Source organism: Leptonotus elevatus, chromosome 17 (genome assembly GCF_054856555.1).
Source record: "Leptonotus elevatus isolate MCC_2025b chromosome 17, RoL_Lele_1.0, whole genome shotgun sequence".
Lineage (NCBI taxonomy): Eukaryota > Metazoa > Chordata > Actinopteri > Syngnathiformes > Syngnathidae > Leptonotus > Leptonotus elevatus.
This window is the reverse complement of record NC_141255.1, coordinates 2,265,879-2,287,943: the sequence shown is the minus strand read 5'-3', so window position 1 is coordinate 2,287,943 and position 22,065 is coordinate 2,265,879. Positions and strand designations below refer to the sequence as shown.

At 44.2% G+C, this 22,065-nt stretch overlaps 1 protein-coding gene across 1 annotated transcript; it reads left to right on the top strand.

Annotated features, from left to right (window-relative positions):
- Positions 1-56: 56 nt before the first annotated feature.
- Positions 57-21,959, top strand: rassf3 (Ras association domain family member 3). Its single transcript, XM_086058333.1, has 7 exons — positions 57-643; positions 3,871-4,013; positions 18,152-18,259; positions 18,822-19,019; positions 19,098-19,185; positions 19,580-19,695; positions 19,990-21,959. The coding sequence occupies exons 1-7, from the start codon at positions 151-153 to the stop codon at positions 20,140-20,142; spliced, it is 1,299 nt and encodes a 432-aa protein (XP_085914459.1). The 5' UTR covers positions 57-150; the 3' UTR covers positions 20,143-21,959.
- The last annotated feature ends 106 nt before the right edge of the window (positions 21,960-22,065 follow it).

Below are 22,065 nucleotides of genomic sequence, written 5' to 3'. Positions count from 1 at the left end.
GCGAGCGTAGTTCGTCCGCCCGCTCAGCTGCGGCCGCCTGTGAAATGAGATCCAACCCGTTCTGAGCCGTGCCGACTCCCTCAACCTGCTCGCCAGGAAACCCGAGTGGCCAGTCGCCTGCTTCACGACGCCACCGTCGTCCATGTCACCATGAAGGTGGTCCACCACGGGGGTCGCAAGTACCTCAACGTCGCCGACTTCCTTCCGCTGCCCGGACTTCACGACCACGCCAACCGACCCCCGCAGACATCGAGCGACTCTCTGGAGGAATCGTCGCCGCCAGCCGGCGTCAGGCTGCGCTTCCCCAAAGGCAACAAGGGCGCGATGGTCAAAGTAGTCCGACGGCACCTGTCCCCTCAACCGCCCAGTCTAGAGAGCCTGGAGGCGGCGTGGAGCGGCAGAGCCCCGCGGAGTCCGGACCGGAGGAGCGGCGACCAGGAGGAAGGTCACACCGGGGGGCCTCCCCGCAGCCGGAAGAAAGGATTCAAACCCCCCGACGTCAGGACCATCTTCACACCTGGAGAGAGGGACCCCCGGGTGAAGGAGGAGTCCGGCGAGGGTCACAGCTTCGGAGCCGGTGGGGAGGACACCTGGTGTGACGTGTGCTGCAAATACATCTTCCAGAAGGGGCTCACCTGTGCAGGTCAGCAATGAAACTTTCAAACTTAAAATAATGCAGTCATTTATTATTTGTAATTTACTGGAGTAAAATTAACGTGAAGGTCAATGAATATTTAAAAAAAATTCTAATTAAATTAAGGTGATTAAATAATTATAAGAAGGTTAAAAATCATTTTTTTTAAGAATTGTTTAATCAAAGAGGAAAAATTTACATTTTATTATTTATAAGTTTATATATCGATTAATATTTATTGAAACAATCTTAGTTTGCGAAAAGGCATTTTATGGTTTAATGCACTCCAGTGGAACAAATGAATGATGCAGTTTTAATTTTAACCTTCTTTTTTTTTTGCTACATTTAAAAAGAAAAAGAAAAAACAACGTGGTACAGTACTGAGAATATATATTAGAAATGTGCATTGTGCAAACTGGATGAAACTGTTGAAAATAAATGAGAAAATGATTACTTTTTATGCTAATTAATTAGTTAAAATCTTTATGCAGTTAAAGAAGCAAAACACACAAAAACTCTTTCAAGTTTAACCTTGTTTGTGGCCAAAAAATAAATGATTATGAACCAGCTGGGGGAAAAAAAAGTTGGCGTTAAGGGTTAAATATAAATCGTTTTTTGTATTATTATTGTCAAACTTAATGACATAACCACAACAGGAAGACGTTTTTCTTTCCATTCTTCCATCACCGACTCTGAAAAGAATTCCCCCAATGATTTTTTCGTGATATGGGAGGTGGGGTGAGAGGTGACGGTGCAACCGGGAATGTCGGCAGTATGCGGGCCGACCGGCTCCAGTCGGAAAGGAAAACTAACCCTAACCCTACAACCAGACTCTAGTTTGTTTACGTACCGCAACCTTGAAGTGCTTCGAAAAGCATCGCTTGGTTCCACACGAGCGCGTCAACGTTGCCCAAGTCGTTCACTTATTAACAAACATTAAAATTAACCCTAGCTGCCTGTAATGACAAGTTTGCTCTCTACGATTTGGTTGTTACTAACATAACTATAAGAATCATTTTTCAAAAATCATTTTCAGTTTTGTAGAAACTTTATTTGTACGTACGCCGCCATTGTTGTTTACGTCGCAACGCATTCAGTGCGTAGTGACGTAAAATGGCGGCTGGCTTTCTGCCGAGCAATGCAAAACTGATTTAAAAAAAAAAGAAAAATGGATATCAAGAAAGCAGGTAAGTCTCTTTGAGTTCCTATAGAAACAACATGTGACCGGAAGAGTCACCCTCCCTCACGCCGTGCTCTCATCATTCACCAGATGCATTAAAATAGTTTTGATTGTCCCTTTTGTGCTGAGGACGTTGCAATAAGTAACTTAAATTGTGGCATGGGTGACAAGTGAGTTTTCATTAACAAAAAAAAGTAGTGCTTTGGTACCATCTTGTGGCAACCTTTTGTAGTCAATTACTGGCTTTGCTTTTCGCGTCACAACCTGGTCATTATTCCCACAAACAGGCTTCACTGTACTCTGCATTTACAACAACAATTCTAGGAAGCTAATATGCTACTTCTAAATATGTTCAGGTACCACTCCAAAAATTCCCGCACCTCTAGTACTAGTACCCCACTCTTGTCTTCTTATAGCACCCATAAATGACATCAAAACAACTTCTAGACGAGTTCCCACGGTTCAAATACACAATGGTCCTCCTAAAGGCTCTAATTGTGGACTCAAGTTCCCGCAGAGTTCCTGCAGTCCACTAAAACGTAGAATTCTGAGTGTGTGCGTGTGTGTGTGTGAGAAACCTCGACAGCCCCCCAATGTGTGTGCGTGTTTCGTAGAGCCCAAGTGTCACAATGGCTGAACAAACAAGGGGAAGCAGCTGACCCTCACAAACCCGGGTCGGCGTGTGTGTATTGGCTGGGTGGTGCTGCTGGCGACTGTGAGACACACACACACACACATGCGTGGAAGTACCATGGATGGCAGTGTTGGTTGCTCCAAGTTTATGCGTGGCAGCAGAGGAGAATCAGGACGCCGTGATGGGCGTCGTTAAAAACTTTGGCCGAACTTTACGAAGAATATCTGGATTTTTCTTGCGTTTTCCCGCCACCATGAGACGCTCAGAACGGCTGGAGGTCAGTTTGCTGTGGCAGAACTCTGGTGAGTTGGCAACTTAAAGGAGTGACTTTTTTTTGTGGGTCTACTTGTTTACTTTCTTGTTGCTAAGTGAGAAGGAATTAGGAGGTTTCATTTTTGAAAACTTGGTCCAAGGATGTTCGGGGATTCAAAGAAACATGGCAGACTTAATTAGCATTTTTTGGGCATGGCTTCTTGAGATTTTTTTGTGGGTCTACTCATGATTGACATGAATTTTCAGGACATTTTGTTCAGTTTTGACTTGAAGATTTCAACTTCCTGTGTCTTGAATTTGGCTAATTTTGTGTCTGCAATTACACTGGAATGCCTCGCGTTCACGCGACAAGATTATTTCACAAGATGCCGCAATTCACCATTACCTTGAGGTTCCAACCTCTTCCTCCTTCCGCAAACACAAACCTGATTAGAGTCCTGCTGCTAAACGGATGACCTTTCAACCCCTCAGTATCACTCTGCCGCTGATTGCAGCAGCTTTAAAATGACCTCCATCCAATATGGCGGCCGCGGGGAGGGACGCCACTTCCTGTCGGGATCAAGGCCCGTCGCTTGATGCGTGAAAGTGGGAAATCCGACAGACGGCCGCCAGTCATAACAGGAGACGTCAGCCGGCCAGGCCAGAAAGCATGACTCAGCGGCCCCCGCGCAAACTGCCCACTCAGCAAAACTGGACAGTGGCTGCGTGCGTGTTTGTGGTGACAGTGAATGGCAGACACGAAACGCAGATAGACAGTTGGGCGCGAGCGACCTCAAGGATGTGATTGATTGGTCGAGGTGGGAAATGGGTGGCGCCTTGTGCAGTCTCACGGATGGGCGACAGGTGCCAAAAGCAGGTAGGATTGTGGTTACCCAATCTGCATACGTTACCTAATCTGCCAAACAGCCATCCTGCACATGTGGCGGCCATCTTGTAAACGTAGTTACCCTAATAGCAGTAGAAAGTTGTACGTTTTCATCTAAATGTTCATAATTTTGCCAAGTGGGTAGACGCATGGACTACAGGAACCTCACCAATTCGTGTGTTTTTTTTTTTTTATTCACAGATTTGAGTATTTTTCTGCGGAACTGTTAGTCTGTGTTTTATCAGAGTAATGATTCTGATCTGCTGCTGTTTGTGCATTTCCAGGCTGCAAGTATGCATGTCACGCCGCCTGTCGAAGCCGCGTGACCCTCGACTGTCACCCTGCCACGGCAGCCGTGGCGGCGGCGACATTGCCCGTCACTCAGGACCAGCTCGACAACAACGGCAACCACACGCCGCCATCACATGTGAGTGAACACACATTCGTGTCAACTCACGAACACACATTTAAAAAAGAACCCACACCTATTCACTGATTTAAAAAAACAACAACATTTTTTAGGGGAAATGATCCTTGTTTTTGTGCTCATGCTGGAGCAAAAACTATTATTTTGCCACCAATTTGTGGAACTATGTTGAAGAGATTAATTTGAGACAAAAATACTGCTTTGTGGCGCCGTCTTGTCGAATTTACAGGCAATTATTAGCAACACGTGAGTGCTCAGGGTTTAATCAAAATGGTCCTTTTGTTTTTGTAATACCATATGCGGCCACGTGAGGGCGGTCCATTCACATGCAGTACGTTGACCTTTGCGTGTTCTTAAAAAAAAGCTTAAAATAAAACAAAATAAATAATTTAAATGAAAAAATATTTTATAAAATAAAACTATTCCTAAAAGAAATTCAATTAAATAAGTATCTATATATATATATATATATATATTTATTATTATTATTATTATTTTTTAATATTTTAAATGGCAAATTATCTTCGATTGTAATCTACAGGCGATTACATGGCATTAGCAACACGTGGTTTTAATCAAAATGGTCCTTTTGTTGTTGTAATACCATATGGGGCCACGTGAGGGCGGTTAATTCACATACAGTACGTTTACCTCTGCGTGGTCTTAAAATAAACAAAAAATAAATATATCAAATGGGAAAATATTTTATAAAATAAAAATATTCTTAAAATAAATTCAAGTGAATACAGCTTTATTTGAAAAAGGAAAGTATCTGTATAAATAAGCATTTTAAATGGCAAAATCTCTTTGATAGGAACATATATAGTTATCTTGCTTGTGTAAATCAATGGACCTTCACTAAGCGAGCTTACACACACCTTCATCTGTCAGTCTTTAAGAGTGCGTGCGTGCGCGTGCGCGCTCCTGGTTTGTGTTACACTGCTTCAGGCGTTACACAACGCGCAAGTTCATTTTCATGACAGCTGCACACTCACACACGAAAAATTGCTTTGGCAATTTATGAGTTGATTGATTGATTAACGTCAAAGGTGACTGTGGTGTCTCACACGTGATGCATGAGGAATTTGGGGAGAGTCAGTTTGAACTTGTGCTGCTTACTTTCAGATTCATAACAAAACAAAATGATGACGAGGGCAGCGGGTGTTTTGTGTCCTAAAGGTCGAAGGTCAACTCTTTCATTAGGGTCACATTGCAATGTTGACGGGGGGGCGACGGTGGCGGTTGTGATGATGATGAGTTCGCAGGTGTTGATGAAATGGTTCAGGTGGGTTGTGTTTGCTTACTTTGCCCTTTTTAAAGAACGATGACGATTGCAAACACAATTTGTACAACTTGTAAAAAGACAGTTCTGGACACATTATAGATGGATGCATCGTGTGCATTTATGTTTGTGACTTTATGGCTTTTCCATATTTAGCAACATGCATGGCAGACGTGCGGGAACCATTAGAGGTCAGTTTGTTCATTAAGTCAACAACTTAATTGGATTTTCTCTAATGACTAAATGTAATCAAGTGTAAACAGAATGCCTCATTGTGAATGTGACCTCGCCGGCCAGCACGAATGCACTCGTACTTCAAGTTTGGAATTGGGAAAGTCCCGCATGGCAATTTCAGTTTTAATGAGCTGTCAGGCAACATGCAATTCTGGGTCCTCTGTTGTGATTGGCCCACAAAATAAGGGCGTGTCTATCCATTTGTGATAGGTAAGGAAATAGTGGCTTCCACTTCCTGTACTCACGGATGGGAGTTTACAAGTGTGTGTGATGGTGTGCTATGTGAATGCTAATATGTTAGCCGAGCAGATTGTAGTAAGACTTTAGAGTCAGTTATTATATGGGGAATTTCGACCCCTGGTTGCCCGCCATTCATTTCAATGGGGAATTTCGACCCCTGGTCGCCCGCCATTCATTTCAATGGGGGATTTCGACCCCTGGTAGCCCGCCATTCATTTCAATGGGGGACTTCGACCCCTAGTTGCCCGCCATTCATTTCAATGGGGGATTTCGACCCCTGGTAGCCCGCCATTCATTTCAATGGGGGACTTCGACCCCTGGTTGCCCGCCATTCATTTCAATGGGGGATTTCGACCCCTGGTTGCCCGCCATTCATTTCAATGGGGGATTTCGACCCCTGGTAGCCCGCCATTCATTTCAATGGGGGACTTCGACCCCTGGTTGCCCGCCATTCATTTCAATGGGGGATTTCGACCCCTGGTTGCCCGCCATTCATTTCAATGGGGGACTTCGAAATAAATAGTGGCTTCCACTTCCTGTACTCACGGTGGGAGTTTACAAGTGTGTGTGATGGTGTGCTAAGTGAATGCTAATATGTTAGCCGAGCAGATTGTAGTAAGACTTTATAGTCAGTTATTGACACTTGGTGCATGTTTGTGTGTGTGTTTGGATTTCACCTCGGCACACAGAAAGCAAGTCAGGCTTTCATGACTTGTACTCATCTTGCGACTACTTTCAAAAAGGAAGGAATAGCTCGTAAAATAAACATCATGTTTGGGCTTCTGTTTTGTTTCATCAGGCGCATTTTTGTGTTTGGAGCGATAAGATTCATTGAGAGAATTGATGGGAAACGGCGTGCAACCTGCAAGAACATGTCGTCCACAACGAATATGTCACGATTTCACTTGCCGGTCTGTGTGCATGCATTGTTGTCCAATGTGTGTGCGTGTGTGTGTCAGACATGAATTATGGCAGACTGCTGAGGAATAATCTTTGAGGATTATGCGGGTTGCATGCGGGTCAGGACAAACAAAAGCTTCCCCCTTTCATGCGTTTTGACAGCAGACGTGTCCTGACTTCATCGCAGTACCTTTTATATTATTATTATTATTATTATATTTTTGTGGCGAGAAATATTTTCGTTACAACTTTTACCAATGGGTTATCAAACATTTTGGGTCAGAGGATATTTTTTTTCCCAAGAATCCCAAAAATGTTTATACCTAAATTCAGAGTAATTAAGTTTCCTATTTCCAAAAGGAAACATTTTTACAATAACAAATAAATAATTTCTTAATTTTTCAGATATTTCAATTGGCCCAAAGCTAAAATCATAATTTATTGCAAATTATTTTGTGGCCTTCCAAGCTATGGCTCGTCTCCAATCCAATTTAGCGCCATTCTATTGCAACTACAGATTGTACATGTGGACAAATGCTTGCTTTTCATCTTGTAAAATGTAAAACTTTTTTTCATGAAATCATCATTTTGTTAAAATTCGGCCTTTTTTTGTGCAGTTGAGATCGTTACTTGTAGAACTTTTCTTGTAAAATTCCATTTTTTTTTTTCCTTTCAAGTTTGACAAGTTGATTCTATCAGCTTGAATGGCGTGTTCCCGACGAGCCACGTTGTTGATTTTGGTTTGGGTGCCGGGCTCGGTCCGGCGTTTTTAAGGACCGCACCCCCGGCTGTTGGTTTATCCGCCAATCTGTAATCTCCTGGCAGATGACGCGGAGGCTGCCGCCAGCTGGCTTCCAGCGCCACTCAGACATGTGGGTCATGCCACTGGGCTTCCATGCCAGGATTCCCCTCCGAGCTCCACTTTTAAAATGATACCACAGCCATAAAAGTGATTTTTTTCCTGCTTACTTTAGAAGAAATTGGAAGAGAAACGATGATCTCTATCCGGGTGGGACACGAGACGGATGTGTGTACTTTGAGCGTATGCGTACGTGCATGTGTGCTTGCTCTTATCTTCAAACCTGAGTTAGGGATTTTGCTGCCAATGAAAATGAAGGGTTGATGGGGGTTAAGTTAGAAACTTCCTCCCAATCATAACATTCAACAAATAAACATGGAGGTGTTCACAACTCTGCATAAGCTGCAGTAATAGTACATTTTTCACAGAGGATACAAAAAGTGCTTTTGTGTTCAAATACCAGTTGCTGAATAACACTGACTATCGATGCTAGTTGTTATCCTGTCTGTGGCGTTCCCTTTTGTTAGCATTAAGCTAGCAGACTTAGGCAAATACTACCTCAGGCTTCATCCCCGTTTTGTTTATTTTTGACTCTTGTGCAAAAATCCTCCAGCCTTTATTTGAATTCAAGTCAAACTCTTGCCCTTTAGTCAAATAAAGTTGATGTTTCACACAAAGTTGTACATGAAGCTATGTTAATTGAATGTATATATTTTTTATTTATTTATTGCTGTTTTCATCTTGCTTCCACGCTGCGTGTGTATTTATATTCCCCCACCACATGAATCGGGGCTGCAACAACGACGGCGTCCGTCCCTCCTCAAGACGACATTCCTCCGCGCTTTGATCACGCCGCACCGCAAATTTGGACTGTCAGGGTGAAATATGGAACCGAAGTCAACAACACACTATTTCACACATACACACACTTTGAGGATCGGCTTCCGAACTCCTGAGGCCTTTTGGCTCGAGATCTTGTCAGTTATTCAACACCTGGGAGCAAAAGTACAACCTTAAAGTATGACTGAGGTATTTTTTTTTATTTTTTTTTTTTATTGTTAAAGTGAATAAAAGCAAGGAAAACAAAGATGACTATAAACAAAAAATGACACAAATTTGGGGGGCATGGTAATATAACGACTTTTATCCTTAAAGTTTAAATTAGGACTTTTATCTTGCAACATTTTTTTCCCCTTGTACAATTCTGACATTCTTCTCATGAAATAATGTTTGTCTTGTAAAAGTGCTGCTGTCCTCTCATAATTCAGGTCTTTTTTTTTTCTCTGTTAAAATTCTGACATTTTCAACAAAAAACTTGTCCCCGACTTGGTTGTTAAAGGACAGTGTGTACACATGTTTGCCATCTAGTGGTGAGCTAATAGAAGGCAACGGCTTAAGTTGAAAGTGCGCACACGCGCTACGGTGCCTCAGAGTGACCATACTTTGCTAGCCTGCCACCATTTATTATGTTTGTGGAGTTTCGGGTATCCATAGGAGAAAGATGGCGATGAAATATGTCAGCCTCCTGTAAGGTGCAGTCTATGCCACATAATTGCTGATTACTAGACCTAGGATAATATAAAATATATATCATTAATATTTAATTGATATATAACATAATTTTAAGCATATTATTGAAATTAATAGTGTTTTTTTTTTTTAAATGATTGAACATTTAAAAATCAAAAAATTCTACATACTCTCTCTTTAAAAAGCTCTTTCTCACTGTGTGAGTCTCACCCTAACGCTGGTTCTCAGCATTAAAGTAGCAATAAAACACACGCAACCACTTACTCAGTTTTGAAATGACTTTGTACACGTGAGCACACGCACACATGCGCGCATCGTGCACGCATGCAGACACACCTGCGCGTATGTAAAGACAGAAACTAAATCTGAGAATTGTTGTTTCTTTATCTTGTCTTCCTTATTGTGAAGCTAAAGCGAGGCCTGCTTATCTGAAGTGTGTGTGTGTGTGTGCGTGTGTGTGCACGCAAGTCCGTGTCTATACGAGCTTGTGTGTTTTGGATTTGTTTAAAAGACAAGACGATGGATGGTGGCTTGGCTGCCCCTTTTGTGCCACGTTTATTTTTGGCGCTTTTAAATGAAAGCTTGTCTGTCTAAGCATCTCTTCGGGAGGTGCTGGCGTGTTCAGCATGATTTAGTGCATACGCAGATTTTGTTCTGCAGCTGAACTTGCTAAACCTGTGTTTTTTTTGTTGTTGTGGCTTTTTACTGCACCTGAGGGTTCTTCTTGTTTTTAAATAAAAGCTTCAAGTCTGCCCGGTGAAAATGACATATTACCAGTACTCAGACGATCTCATTTTGACATCATTTGAAGTCAGCAGACGGTCGTAAAATGTCCACAATGACTAAGGAAAGTTTGTTGTATCCTCCTGCGAGTGAGTGCACGCAAGTGTTAACGTGTAGCAGTAGCGCGCACAGCTGTGGCAAACTGCTGCTGACCTTTTATTTTAGGAATGTGGGTAACCGTATTCCTCTCTGTGGTTTGTGTGTGTTTTTTTTTTTAAAGACTTTGTTGTGAATATGCAGAGTGACACTGAGCTCGCCCAATGGCTCAGATTCCCATGAAGACATTTGTGCCGGTAATTTTCACTTAGTCATGGTTTAGGTAGGATCACTTTTCATGTTTTTTTTCCCATTCAAAATACTTTTGTATGTTCAGTAATGAAATCTGAAATACTTTATGTGAGTACATATTGTATAAGTGAGTAAGTAATATCTGGTTATAAGAGCATTTCGACTCTTTAATTTTTCTTTTGGTGACATATGGGTCCTGACAAATAAACAAATTAAACTTTGTTGGTAGTGGTTAGGAAAAATATTCCACAAATTATTTTTAATAATATGTCTGAATAGATTGTGTGTTTAAATATAAATAGTTTAATGAATTAGACAAACAAAAATGTAAAAATGTTACTTCCTTATTTGTGATGCTTGCAAAAGCTATCCGAGTGCTGATTGGTTGATCGTCGTGTGTCAGGCGGGACTTCGCTACTGGTTTGCTATTGGCTGGTTTACATAGAGCTCTCGTAGTGGGCGTGGTCATACTGTATCTGTTCTTTTGCGTTTGGTAACTAACAGTCGGCGTCAACTGCTCCAGTGCTCCTCGCGCAACTCAAATCCAACTTTCTCAAGGTATGACTACTTTTAAAGTCTACAAAGTCAAACTGCGGTGAATGTACGTTGTCATAACGAACAGTGGCACTTTTCTTTCAAAGATGGGGACGGTTAAATGAGTCGCGCCCGTGAAGCGGAGCGACTGGCGGGGGGAGAGAAGACACGCGAGCGGCTTGGAAAGCGGAAATGATCCCAAAGCGAAGAATCGCCGACCTAAACCAGCACTTTAACAGCACCGAACTACTTTTTGGTTTGTTTTTTTAAGTGAATCGCCGCTTTTGTTTTCCCCGTGAAGTACTTTGATGCGGCCGAGTTCGAGACGAGAAGTTTGTCCTCGCCAATGCCGTGGAATAGCACCATGAGCAGCGGCTACAGCAGCTTGGAGGACGACTCCGAGGAATACTTTTTTACGGCCAGGACTTCTTTTTTCAAGAAACCTTTGGGCAAAGTCACAGAGAGCAAGGTAAAGATGAACGTGCCCCTCGCCAACCTCCGTGTAAATTGTTGTGACGTGTCCGTCTAATGACAAATTTCAAACGCCACCATTTTAAATGGACTTAAAGGGTTGGTCCACCTGTTCCACCCCCCCCCCCCACCACCTATCTAGTAAGGGGGCAATAAAGTGATAAACATGTTGATTTTATTGACAAACTCATGAGATTACTCTCAGCTTTCCAAACAATATATATATATATATTTTTTTTTTTTTTTTTCACAATATGCTTCCAATTCGTGTCGTGTCGTGTCGTGTCGTGTCGGTCATTTCTAAATCGACAGAATATCCAATGCAGTTTGGAATGCATGGATACAAGAAGTATTTGTTGAGCAACCAGTTTTGAGGCTCCCCCCCCCTCCCCCCCATTGAATGTTTAACCTGAAAGTCTAGTGGCCACAAGTATCATGTTGCCCCTAGTTACTATGACTTTCCACAGACTTGACTGTAAACGTTACATGAAATGATGACAGAAGCCCCAAACAGAATTCCACCCTAAATTTTGTTTCCTTAAAAAAAAATCTTTTTGGTTGTAAAATCCTAGCAAAGCATGTATGGCCTCCTGCTCTTGGGACTGTTATTCCGCATTGGAAATGAATCAACACATTCCCATGTTGCACAGTGTTGACTCAACTGATTTGTTACACACTTTATAGTTCACGTTGCTGTGACACAAACTGATTTGTGTCCCAGTGTGTGAAATGTGTGATGGGTCGTCCCCAACAAACCTTCTCACATGAGCGTGGATGCACAATGTGGCCCACAGAGTTCCCCCCCCCGAGCGAGGTCACGGCCGCCCGCCCCCTTAAGAAGTGGCCTCGGGCCCGCAGTGGGACGCTTGCCGTCGTTTGGCGGTTCCCCCCCCCCCCCCCCAGCATGCCAACGCTAATTACAGCCTCAGAGGGGGCGGGGACCCCGGGGGAACATGTGTGGGTCGGCTGTGTGAAATGACTGGTTGTGCCTTCTTGTGTGAGCGCTGTTTGTCTAGTTAAAGGGCATCGGGTAGTCCAATGGTAGTTGATTGCGGGGGATGAAAATATGTGATATTGAAACATTTCTTTGATAGTTTTACCCCAATGAATGATTTAATGCTACGCCAAAATATTCAACCAAATCACGCTTAAGTCTAAGAAAAGTCCTCTAGCTTAATGCTAACGTACGAACAGGTATTTTTTTTTTGGGGGGGGGTCTGTGGGGACAATGATTATTAAAACATCTTAACTGTGTTAGTGTACTACAGTCAAAGGTGCACAACTCTAAATTTGGACATGTTACTGTAAAAAAAAACACCCTTTAAAAGGGAAGCCCCCCCCAAATTTCTTTTGTCAATAATATGTACTATGTAGCCCCACTAATCTAAATATGGTATTCTGGTTGATATTGTGTTAGTGGAATATGAGTTAAGCAGCAAAATCCAGCCGTTTTTATCCATCTTAAGGGGGCGGCCATTTTGCCACTTACTGTCGAGTCAAAATGATTGAAAATGAAAATTTGCTCAAGTCTCAGGTAACGACTTCAGAAAACAGGTGAGCTGTGAGATGGATAAAAATGGCTGGATTTTGCTTCTTGACTCATATTCCACAAATGTAATTATTAAACAGAATGTCATGTTTAGACTAGTGAGGTCACATATAAAGTTGACTTTGAATTAAAAAAAAAAAAGCTCACTGTACCCCCACCTACTTGCACCCTATTGAAATTGCAACAAAATGGTGACGCATTCACGTTAATGTTTGAACAAGAAACACTTTAGTTTGCGAAGTCCTCCCGTGTGAACTTGTCCGTCCACGGGTTTTAATCAGTACGTCGCCCGGGTGAAGGCAGAAGTTTGTGTGACATTTAATGAAGCGGCGCTGAGACACAATGAGACATTGAGGAACGCGTTCAAACGAACATCACTGTCACATACTTCGTTTTTAGGAAGAAGACAAAAAAGAACGACATTCGACATTTCAACGGCGTCGCAAAGACACAAAATGTAGAAAATCTTACAAATGACACGCATTGTCACCGTCCACGTATAAAAGCGTCTCTGTGTGGAAATGTCACACTGACTGACAGCTCTGTCTGTGTGTGTGTGTGTGTGTGTGTGTGTGTGTGTGTGTGTGTGTGTGTGTGTGTGTGTGTGTGTGTGTGTGTGTGTGTGTGTGTGTGTGTGTGTGTGTGTGTGTGTGTGTGTGTGTGTGTGTGTGTGTGTGTGTGTGTGTGTGTGTGTGTTGCCAGATTATCTTCTTGCGTTCCTTTATCGCACGCCGGTGTGTGTGTTGTTTGTGGGTTTTCTGATCGTAGTGATGCGTGTCGGTGTGTTCTGGCGCATCTCAGCCGCTTATTTGTGCCTTTTAATGTGGTTTCCTCGCATACTGCATGCGTGTGTTTAGCGGGAGGTTGTCCTCAGGTTGCCAGTTAGCGCTTCACAAACCAGTCAAAAGTCAGCTGGCGTAAAAAAATAAATAAAAATAACAATGACCCTGAAGTTGAAAATTTCCAGAGAGACTAAAAGGTAGTTGCTCATTTTTCCAAACATTTCCAAGTGGGAAAAAAAAATCATTTAAATGTGATGCAACATAAACCATGAACGTCCTCGTCGAGAGTTTCAGTCGCTCGCTCGCTCGGCCTGCAAAAAACTCAATGAACTCGCCGTGGTTATTTCTCGCTGGCATTCCTCCACGAGAGCCTGCTGGTTTGTCTGAGCTCATTCGTTATCTGCGCATCTCCTCTGCGGGCGCAAGTGCTTCACGCGTTTCATCTCCAACAAGGGCGACGGCCAGACAACATGTCTGCGTGCCTGCGCGCTGCGCAGATCTCAGCATCTTTTTTATTTCTTCGTCCTTTCATCTTCCCCCCCCCCCCCCCCCCTTCTCAAATGACCTTCGATCATCACGGCCGAGAAGCGGGAGACACCATTCCTCCTTTATCTGTTTGTCCGTCCAACAGCGATCTTATCAACGACTGCTTCATCGTCAAGTCATGCAGTCCGAACCGGTTGCCAGCGCAAAAATGAGACCCCGGAAACCCCGGTTTTCATACATTTAATAAAATAAAATTTACTTTTTCATTCATTTTCTGGGAATTGATGCACGTTAGCCGAAGCATTTCCTAACTTCGGTATGAAGGCTTCAACGAAGCTTTTTATTACCGACCCAAAGCGCTTAACGCTCACGGCGTGCTCGGCAACTCTCAAGCACAACATCCTGTCTAAAGCCAGACCTTCAAAATAAAAGCGCGGGGGAAAATAACACCGTTTCACCACTCTTTGTTTGAGCGCTTGCGTGCAACTGCTAACTGAGCGACCATAGGAGCAAATCAAGCGTGTTATAATCCTTACATTATGTCTGCGCACGTGATCAATATCCTGCTGTGTTTTTAGTCGCCCCCCCCCCCCCCCCCCCGCCCGTGAGATCATCCTGAAGGACTCCCCCCGCCTCCCTACCAGCACATTCTCCCGCTCTAGATTTCCTTCCTCCATCTTTCTATTGTACGTCACTTCCTGTTGCTCGACACTTGCCCGTATACTTTGCTTTTTGTTCGCGCACACCCTCCGATCATTAGTTTTTTTTCTCTCCCGCTGTCGACGGCAGGTTGCGTAAACGTTTTTACGAGATTCTTTACTGCAGGTTTCCCAGGCCAACGCAAGTGGAATCTTTCTGTTCCATGCGTAGCGCTGCCGTAGGAGAAGATAAAGAGCGCCTATGTCATGAGCTTATTAGTCTGGCAGAGACGCACAGCACGGAAAGCTCCAGAATAACTTTTGTGATTGAAAGCAGGCGGGAGGTTGTGATGCCGAGTGGGTTTTTCCAGAAACGCGCCGCACCTTTTTAGGCAGGAATCGACATTTTTAGGCCCAACTTTGCTTCTTGGCCACCAAAAAAAAGTACAGTTGAGAGCTGACGGTGTCATTTGGCGCCATTACGTCGAGCCCCGTGACAAAATTACCCAGCATGCCGTGTGTCATCTGCCATCTGACGATGCCTGTGGTGCTTTTGGCGGCGTCGGGATCATCAGTCAGCTCGTGTTTTGGTGAACTTGTGCGGGTGTGTCGGAGGGGGGTTTCCACGTCCGCGGGATGACTGACATTAACGCCGTCGTCATGACAAGCAATCACAGGGCAAACGTTTGAGCGGTTAACTCGGCATGTCTGCTCGTCTGCCTTGTTGACACGTTTGCGGCCGATTGTGTAAAAGTCGGTCAAAGTTGCTTCATTGTCGCTCGTCACTGATGTTGTGATTAGCGGCGCTCGCGTCACATGCGACTCAGTCGCCATCTTACTCTTTGCCTAAGTCCGTGTTGCGCAACATTTCATTGCGCTAAGGCAACTGTTTTGACGTAGGAACAATTGAATTAATGTCCAGAAATAGTCATGTCACAGGCTGATTATGAAACGTCTGCCATCTAGTGGTCAATCATTTAATTGTTCTGCCGCCACTTCACGTCACTTGCATAAAAAGATGAACGATAACAACAGTGAGCCAGCTCTGCTTCGTCATTCTCTGACACCCAAGTCACTCACCAGGCCAGGGCCCTCCCTTTAAAGCCACATTGAAAGTCATAGACACTACAATTGAACATTATTGGAACCCCAAGTGGAGGGAAGTATATTACCTTAATGTTTAGTGTGAAGCCTTGAAGTGAATTCTGCGCAACTCACGTGTTGCGATTGGTTGTGTTAAGGTGACCGTCTTTCTCAGTGTGGTCTTCATGTTTACCTTTCTTGCCCACCCGTGTCGACTTCCTGCTTGGACTTGTCCCCACTTCCTCACTTTTTTGCCCTCATTACAGTTTTTCTGGGTGGTCCGGCTGTCTGCAGTGGTCTTGTGTCAGTATAGTCGACCACGCTGCTTGCATTTTTTTTTTCTTTTGTGGTCTGCACTTAAGTTGGCAGCTTTCACTTTTTTTTTTTTTTTTTTGCTCACAATTTCTTGGATGGAAACATGGAAGCGACTTTGTGTGTTCACCTAATAATGTGGGAATGTGGAAAGGTGTGGTCCATCTCGACTTCCCCCCTGTGGACGCAGCAGGAAGTAACATAGCCGGGAGGAGGAGGAGGAGGGAGGCCATTTTCACACAAAAGTAAATAAATAACATGAAGTCAGAAGTGGGTCGCTTTGTAAATGTTACGTTTCAGTCGGTCAAAGTTGCAATGTTTGGTCTTCCCACAGTGTAGCGTAGCATGCGATGACATCATCGGTTTACATGCGGACAGGCAGATAAAGGCAGGAATGCTGCAGGTGTGAAGATAAGATGACATCCAGCCTTCAGAGTGAATCCAGCCGTCAAAGTTAGCATTTATTACGAGATTCAAACGTGACCGTGAGCTCACGTGACACTTGGTTGCCTTCAGCTCGTGGTGGCTTTGCGTTTACAAAACAATTTTTATAGTAGATTTCATCTTTTTTTTAAAACATGGTGAAACATACTTGACCTCATTAAAGGGGAAGTCAACCTTCAACATTTCTTGACAATAATGTGTTATATGTGACCTGACTCGTCTAAACATGACATTCTGATTTATATTACATTTGTCGTGGAATATGAGTTAAACGGCAAAAAACATTTTTATCCATCCCGCGGGGCAGCCATTTTGCCACTTGCTGTCGACTAAAGATGACATCACAGTTGGTTAACGACCGATCACAGCTCACCTGTTTTCTGAAGATGAGCTGTGATTGGTTGTTACCTGAGCAACTGTGATGTCACTTTCACTCGACAGCAAGTGGCAAAATGGCCACCTTCGACAGCAAGTGGCAAAATGGCCACCTTCCCCTTTAAAACACACTTAAAAAAATAAATAAAATAAAAATAAATAAATAAATAAAAAAAGAATTCCTCACAATGACACATGATGACACTTTTCCAGTTTCCTTTCAGCCGCCGGCATCGAGTTTCATCCCTTGGCAGCGGTTTGCGTCAAAGCGCCGCCATGTTTGTTCGGGTCTCCTCATTCCCTTTCAATTTAACCCCCGAGACGCCGCCACCGCCTCGTGTGTGTCGCCGCGTTAATCTCCTTACCTGCCGCTTCCTCTCTCAAAGCCGCCCTGGCGCGAACTTGCCGTCTGAGGTCACGCTTTCAAAGGCGCCTTTACACCTCGTACGTGCGTTGAAGTTGAACTGCTCTTGATGCGTTTCAACAATTAAACCGGACAACACTTACACACACACACACACACACACACACACACACACACACACACACGACGTGTTTGCGCGTGTGTGCGCGCACCTCCACTGCTCCTCCAGCTGCGTCTTCGCCATATAAGGATCCCATTCCCAGCACACTCCTGCTGCGTGTGTGTGTGTGTGCGCGTGTGTGTGGTTTACGTGTGTGTGGTTTTTAATAGAGCAGAGCAGCGTGATGCCCTTGTAAGTGCTGACAACACACACAGACAAATAATACAAGAAAGTTGCATTTAGTTACAAAGTGCTTTTGTGTGGCGTCACATTGTTGTCCTGCAGCCATACACAACATGACACATGATGACCCACTGGTGCTGCGCTGCCCCCGAGGTCTACGACAGCGTGTTAGCGAGAAGCTAACCTAGCTTAGTCCGCATGCTCACTCGGCGCTCCTCAAAATAATCCTTCATTACAAGATTGTCACCACGATGAGCCAAATTACCAGCCAGCTGCTAACCCGTGTCCACGATCGACTCTACTTTCATTTGCTGGCACCCACGTCACTCACCAGGCCTTTTTTTTTTTTAAAGCCACACACATTCAAAATCACAGATAACAGCCATTAGCATTTTTTTGTTTAATAATGCAAAACTAAATTTTAGCTGACTTGTTTTGTATCGGAGAAAATGCTAATCCTCAAGTTCCTCGGAACAAAAGCAGAAAATAGAAACCTCGCTAAATAGCCGCGTTCCTGCCGAACGCGACGTAACAGAAGCAACCGTTCAGCTCTGGCGATCATCTCAAATACTCAAACGCAAACTGATGCCGGACCAAAAAAAAAAACATTTGGACGTCGCCAAAGTCGTTGTGGGCGTCGTCCGAGCTTCGCGCGTGTTGCTGCTGACTCACGGCGACGTCTGACTTGTGCTCGTGCTCAGGATGTGGACAAGGAGTGCAAGCTGCGCACCGAGTTCAGCCGCGAGGAAATCAGGATGAAGATCGAGCAATACAACACGGTGACCAGGGACCACCTCAAAATGACCCTGGTGAGCACGCACACACACACAAACACACACACACACACACACAAATAGTGAATGACTTTTTGTGTTTGCATGAAGTCATTTGTTTTGAAAATGTGTGGGCGCGATTGTTGGATCAACCCAACATGCAAGTATCTTCATCATCATCTTCATCTCAACTCGTTTTCCACGTGAACCTTCACATTCCCGTGTGGTGACATCACACTTTTCCAACAGAACCTGACAAAGCCCAATCAGGCGACATCATTTTGTCTAACTAAAGTCCGCTAGCTTAATGCTAGCATATGATGGCAAAATCCAAAGAACTGCTAAAGAGTGTTCATGTCATGTCTCGTCACGTCTTTCTAGCATTTCATCTCTCCGTGTTATCTCCCGCTTCCTCCTTTCCATCTGACATCCTGTTGATCTTGTTGTGCGCACACGCACGCACACGCGTGCACGCTCGTCCCCATCCAGCCCTGTAACGAAGTAATGAGATTAAAAGGACGCCGCCGTGGCCATCTGTCCTTGACACGCGCGCTCGCTCACGTCAGCGGGGCCGCTCTCACGTTTGTGTTTGGCGCAGGGTTCCAGCGGCGTGTACACGGGCTTCATCAAGGTCCAGATGGACCTGAGGAGGCCGGTGACGGTGCGCGCCGGCCGCAGGGCGTTGGCCTCGGCGAGCGGCGGGGACGCGGCCGCGGCGGCGGCGGGCGAGGCCTTCTACCTGCCGCGGGGAGTCAGCAACACGCTGCACATCAGCTCGCACAACACCGTCAGACAGGTGCGCTCCCACGACGTTGTCAACAGCGCGTCTGCGACAATTAGGCAGAAGGGGTCAAAGTTGTTTTGGTGCGTTCAGGTGATTGTGGCCCTGCTGAACAAATTCACCGTAGCGGACAACCCGGCAAAGTACGCCCTGTACAAACGATATCGTCGCGAGGAGCAGGGTAAGACACTTGGTGTGTGTGTGTGTGTGTGTGGGGGGGGGGGGGGTGTTGACATTTGCACGCGTGTGACTGTCCGCAATTCTGCATATCTGACGTGATAACACGCAGGCACGGGCGTGTGCGTATGTTTGTGGCATGGTGTTGAACGCTGGCGGTGGGGGGTTCCACCACCATTCACGCACACACAAATAACCCGCAGCTGGTGCGGTGGCCGTCCCAATAAGATCTTCGCATTGATTGAAGTTGAAAATCGAAATAAAAGATGGTGGTTTTGCCCGTCTTCTCAACTTGTTAGTGGCTAATAAAAACATTATGTCTAGACAGCTTCAGAAAATTGACGTCAACACAAAGACTAAAAATATATTTATATATATATGTGTGTGTGTGTGTCTAGTGTACGTGTGTAAACTGTCCGACGGGGAGCAGCCGCTGTTTCTCCGTCTGGTGGCGGGACCCAACGACGACACGCTCGGCTTCGTCCTGCGGGAGCAACAGACCGGAGAAGTCTTGGTAACGCGCACTTTTACACTCATACCTTGACTTACAAGTGCCCCCAGCTTACCAGTTTTTCCAGTATCTTTATTATAGAGTTATTTAGCCAGGCCTGAGCCTCGTAGAAAGAAAAAAAAAAGTGTTTTGCCACCATCTTGTGGAATCTGCACATCAATACAAATCTTTTCGGATGAGCATCAGGAAATGACGCCAATAAATGGAGTCACGGAATGAATTAAACTTGCAAGTCAAGGTACCTCTGTTGTGATACCGTAGCGGCTGTTCCTAACATTGCGAGCGTTGTGTTGTCAGTGGGACGCCTTCTCGATCCCGGAACTGCGCAACTTCCTGCGTATCCTGGACAAGGAAGAGGATGAGCAGAAGGAGGCGCTGATGCGCCGCTATGACGTCTACCGCCACAGGATGAAGGAGGCGCTGCGGGAGCTGCGGGGAGGCGCTCAATAAGACTTGAAGAGCGCCCCCTACAGGGCCAGAAGAGGCTTTTCTTTTTTTTTTTTTTTTTTTCCTTTTCTTTAACGGAGCAAAGAAAAGGCGTCTGGACTTTTCAGACTGATGTGCCATTGACTCACGAAAGACTTATTTAATTTCCTCACTACAGTCTGTACAGTTTTTCTTTGATTAATTTATATGGGTGGAGCTTTTTGATCGTAAATTCAGCGGCCAAACAATCACAAATGCAGAGAAGAGGATAACAAAGAAGTGAAGATGAGAAAGTTTGATGTGATGGAACAAATGATTGTGCTTAGCATCGAGTGGATTTAGGAAGTAGACGACGCGGAGGAGAGGAAGTAGAATAGAAATGTGACGCAATAGAGGCTGAGGCGTGCTGATAGCGCTCGGGGGACGCCGTCGCTTTTGTCCCCGTCTGGCGTGCGAGCGTTGATTTAAAGCGCCCGCCCACTTGTGCCACTTATCTCGCAGGGAACACCGTTGCACGCCTCTTCTTGGGCGGGATGACGGATTTGTATGGTGAACGGGGAAGAGAAGTCGGTCACAAAATGTGCGTGATTTTGGGCTTTTCAGTGAAATTTTTATTTGAACCTAAAATGTGCTATAACCTTTACATTTACATTCTAGGTTCATCCTGAAACTACACCCACATTTTTGTGAGTAATGTATAAGCATGGGTGGGGGGGGGTGTTGATTTGTTATGACGTAAACAACAGTTGCTGGATTTAAAAAAATAATTTTTAGTACACGCAAGCTTCCGTGGTACACATGACGCTAGTAGCAGCATTTCAAGTCAAACAGCACCTTCTAGTGGACAAACGCTGCAACTAGTCTCCAACTTGTGTCTCTTATTTTTGTATTCTTTTTCTTATTCTCGAGCAATATAACCAAAGATTATTTTGTGGTGTTGCCTGGTGCAAAAAAACAAAAAAAAAATAGTAGATGCAGAATATATTGAGTAGAGGTTTATTTAAATGATTTCTATGTCTATTAAACACTGGCTTTACAGGAAGCATAGAATGGTCAGAAGCAAAGCTAAAGTGGGCATTAATTACGACAATTTGGAATAAATACATGGTTTGTACAGGCTTGGTAAAGAAAGTAGGGCATTTAGGCGTTTTTCCTACTGTGGAAAGTTAAATTTGCTATATATTTTTTTTTTTTTGCGTCTTGGCCTTTCTGTGCTTCTGTTCTTAATTTGAGCGTCTCCATGGATACGCGTATCACATGTTGGTGTGTTATTGTAAGCTAAACTTGACATCAGTTGTATCAACTTAAAATACTTTAATTTTTGTTTTTGGGGGGCACTTTAAATGACTTAAATTCAGGGACGACGGGTAGATCTTTTTGGGGGGTTGTTTTTATGTCTTTTTTTTAATTTAATTTTAGTTTATCCAACATCCTCCTGGTGGGAGGAGTTCGTAGGCAGCCATTTTGAAAGTATACACTGAATCAGTCATTATTTTTAGCCTAATTTCTGTGCATGGTGTGTTACTATTGCAACATGTTATCCAAAGGCTGTTTGATGCATGGTTTTATTGTTTGCGACTGGATATTCCACAAGTGCGAGACAAAGAGAGACGTCAAGCAGCTTTGCATCCAAGTTGTCGTCGGCGTTAATAGCTGATTTGAAAGCCTTCAAGCCATATTTAAGGAAGAAGTTAGTCCATCGGAAAACCTCAGCAGTGCCTTTCTATCATTTAATAGCATCGGCAGATAGAAAATCGTTGTATTTTTGTTGTAATGCTGCGGAAGGAGAGTTATGCAGATATTAAAGGTGACAATTGAAAATAAAAATGTGTTTATCTTTATTTGAAAGAGTGTTTTTGTTCGAGAAGGTCCTCCTCCTCTTGACCTCCATTTGAACCCACTTTCTGTTCGTAGCCCCGCCCCTTCTATCCTCACACTTGCGACTCA

Coding starts and splice junctions, on each gene's coding strand:
- rassf3 (XM_086058333.1), top strand. CDS start 151: ATGAAGGTGGTCCACCACGGGGGTCGCAAGTACCTCAACGTCGCCGAC. Junction 4,014..18,151: donor ACCACACGCCGCCATCACAT/GTGAGTGAACAC, acceptor GCTCGTGCTCAG/GATGTGGACAAGGAGTGCAA. Junction 19,696..19,989: donor AACAGACCGGAGAAGTCTTG/GTAACGCGCACT, acceptor TTGTGTTGTCAG/TGGGACGCCTTCTCGATCCC.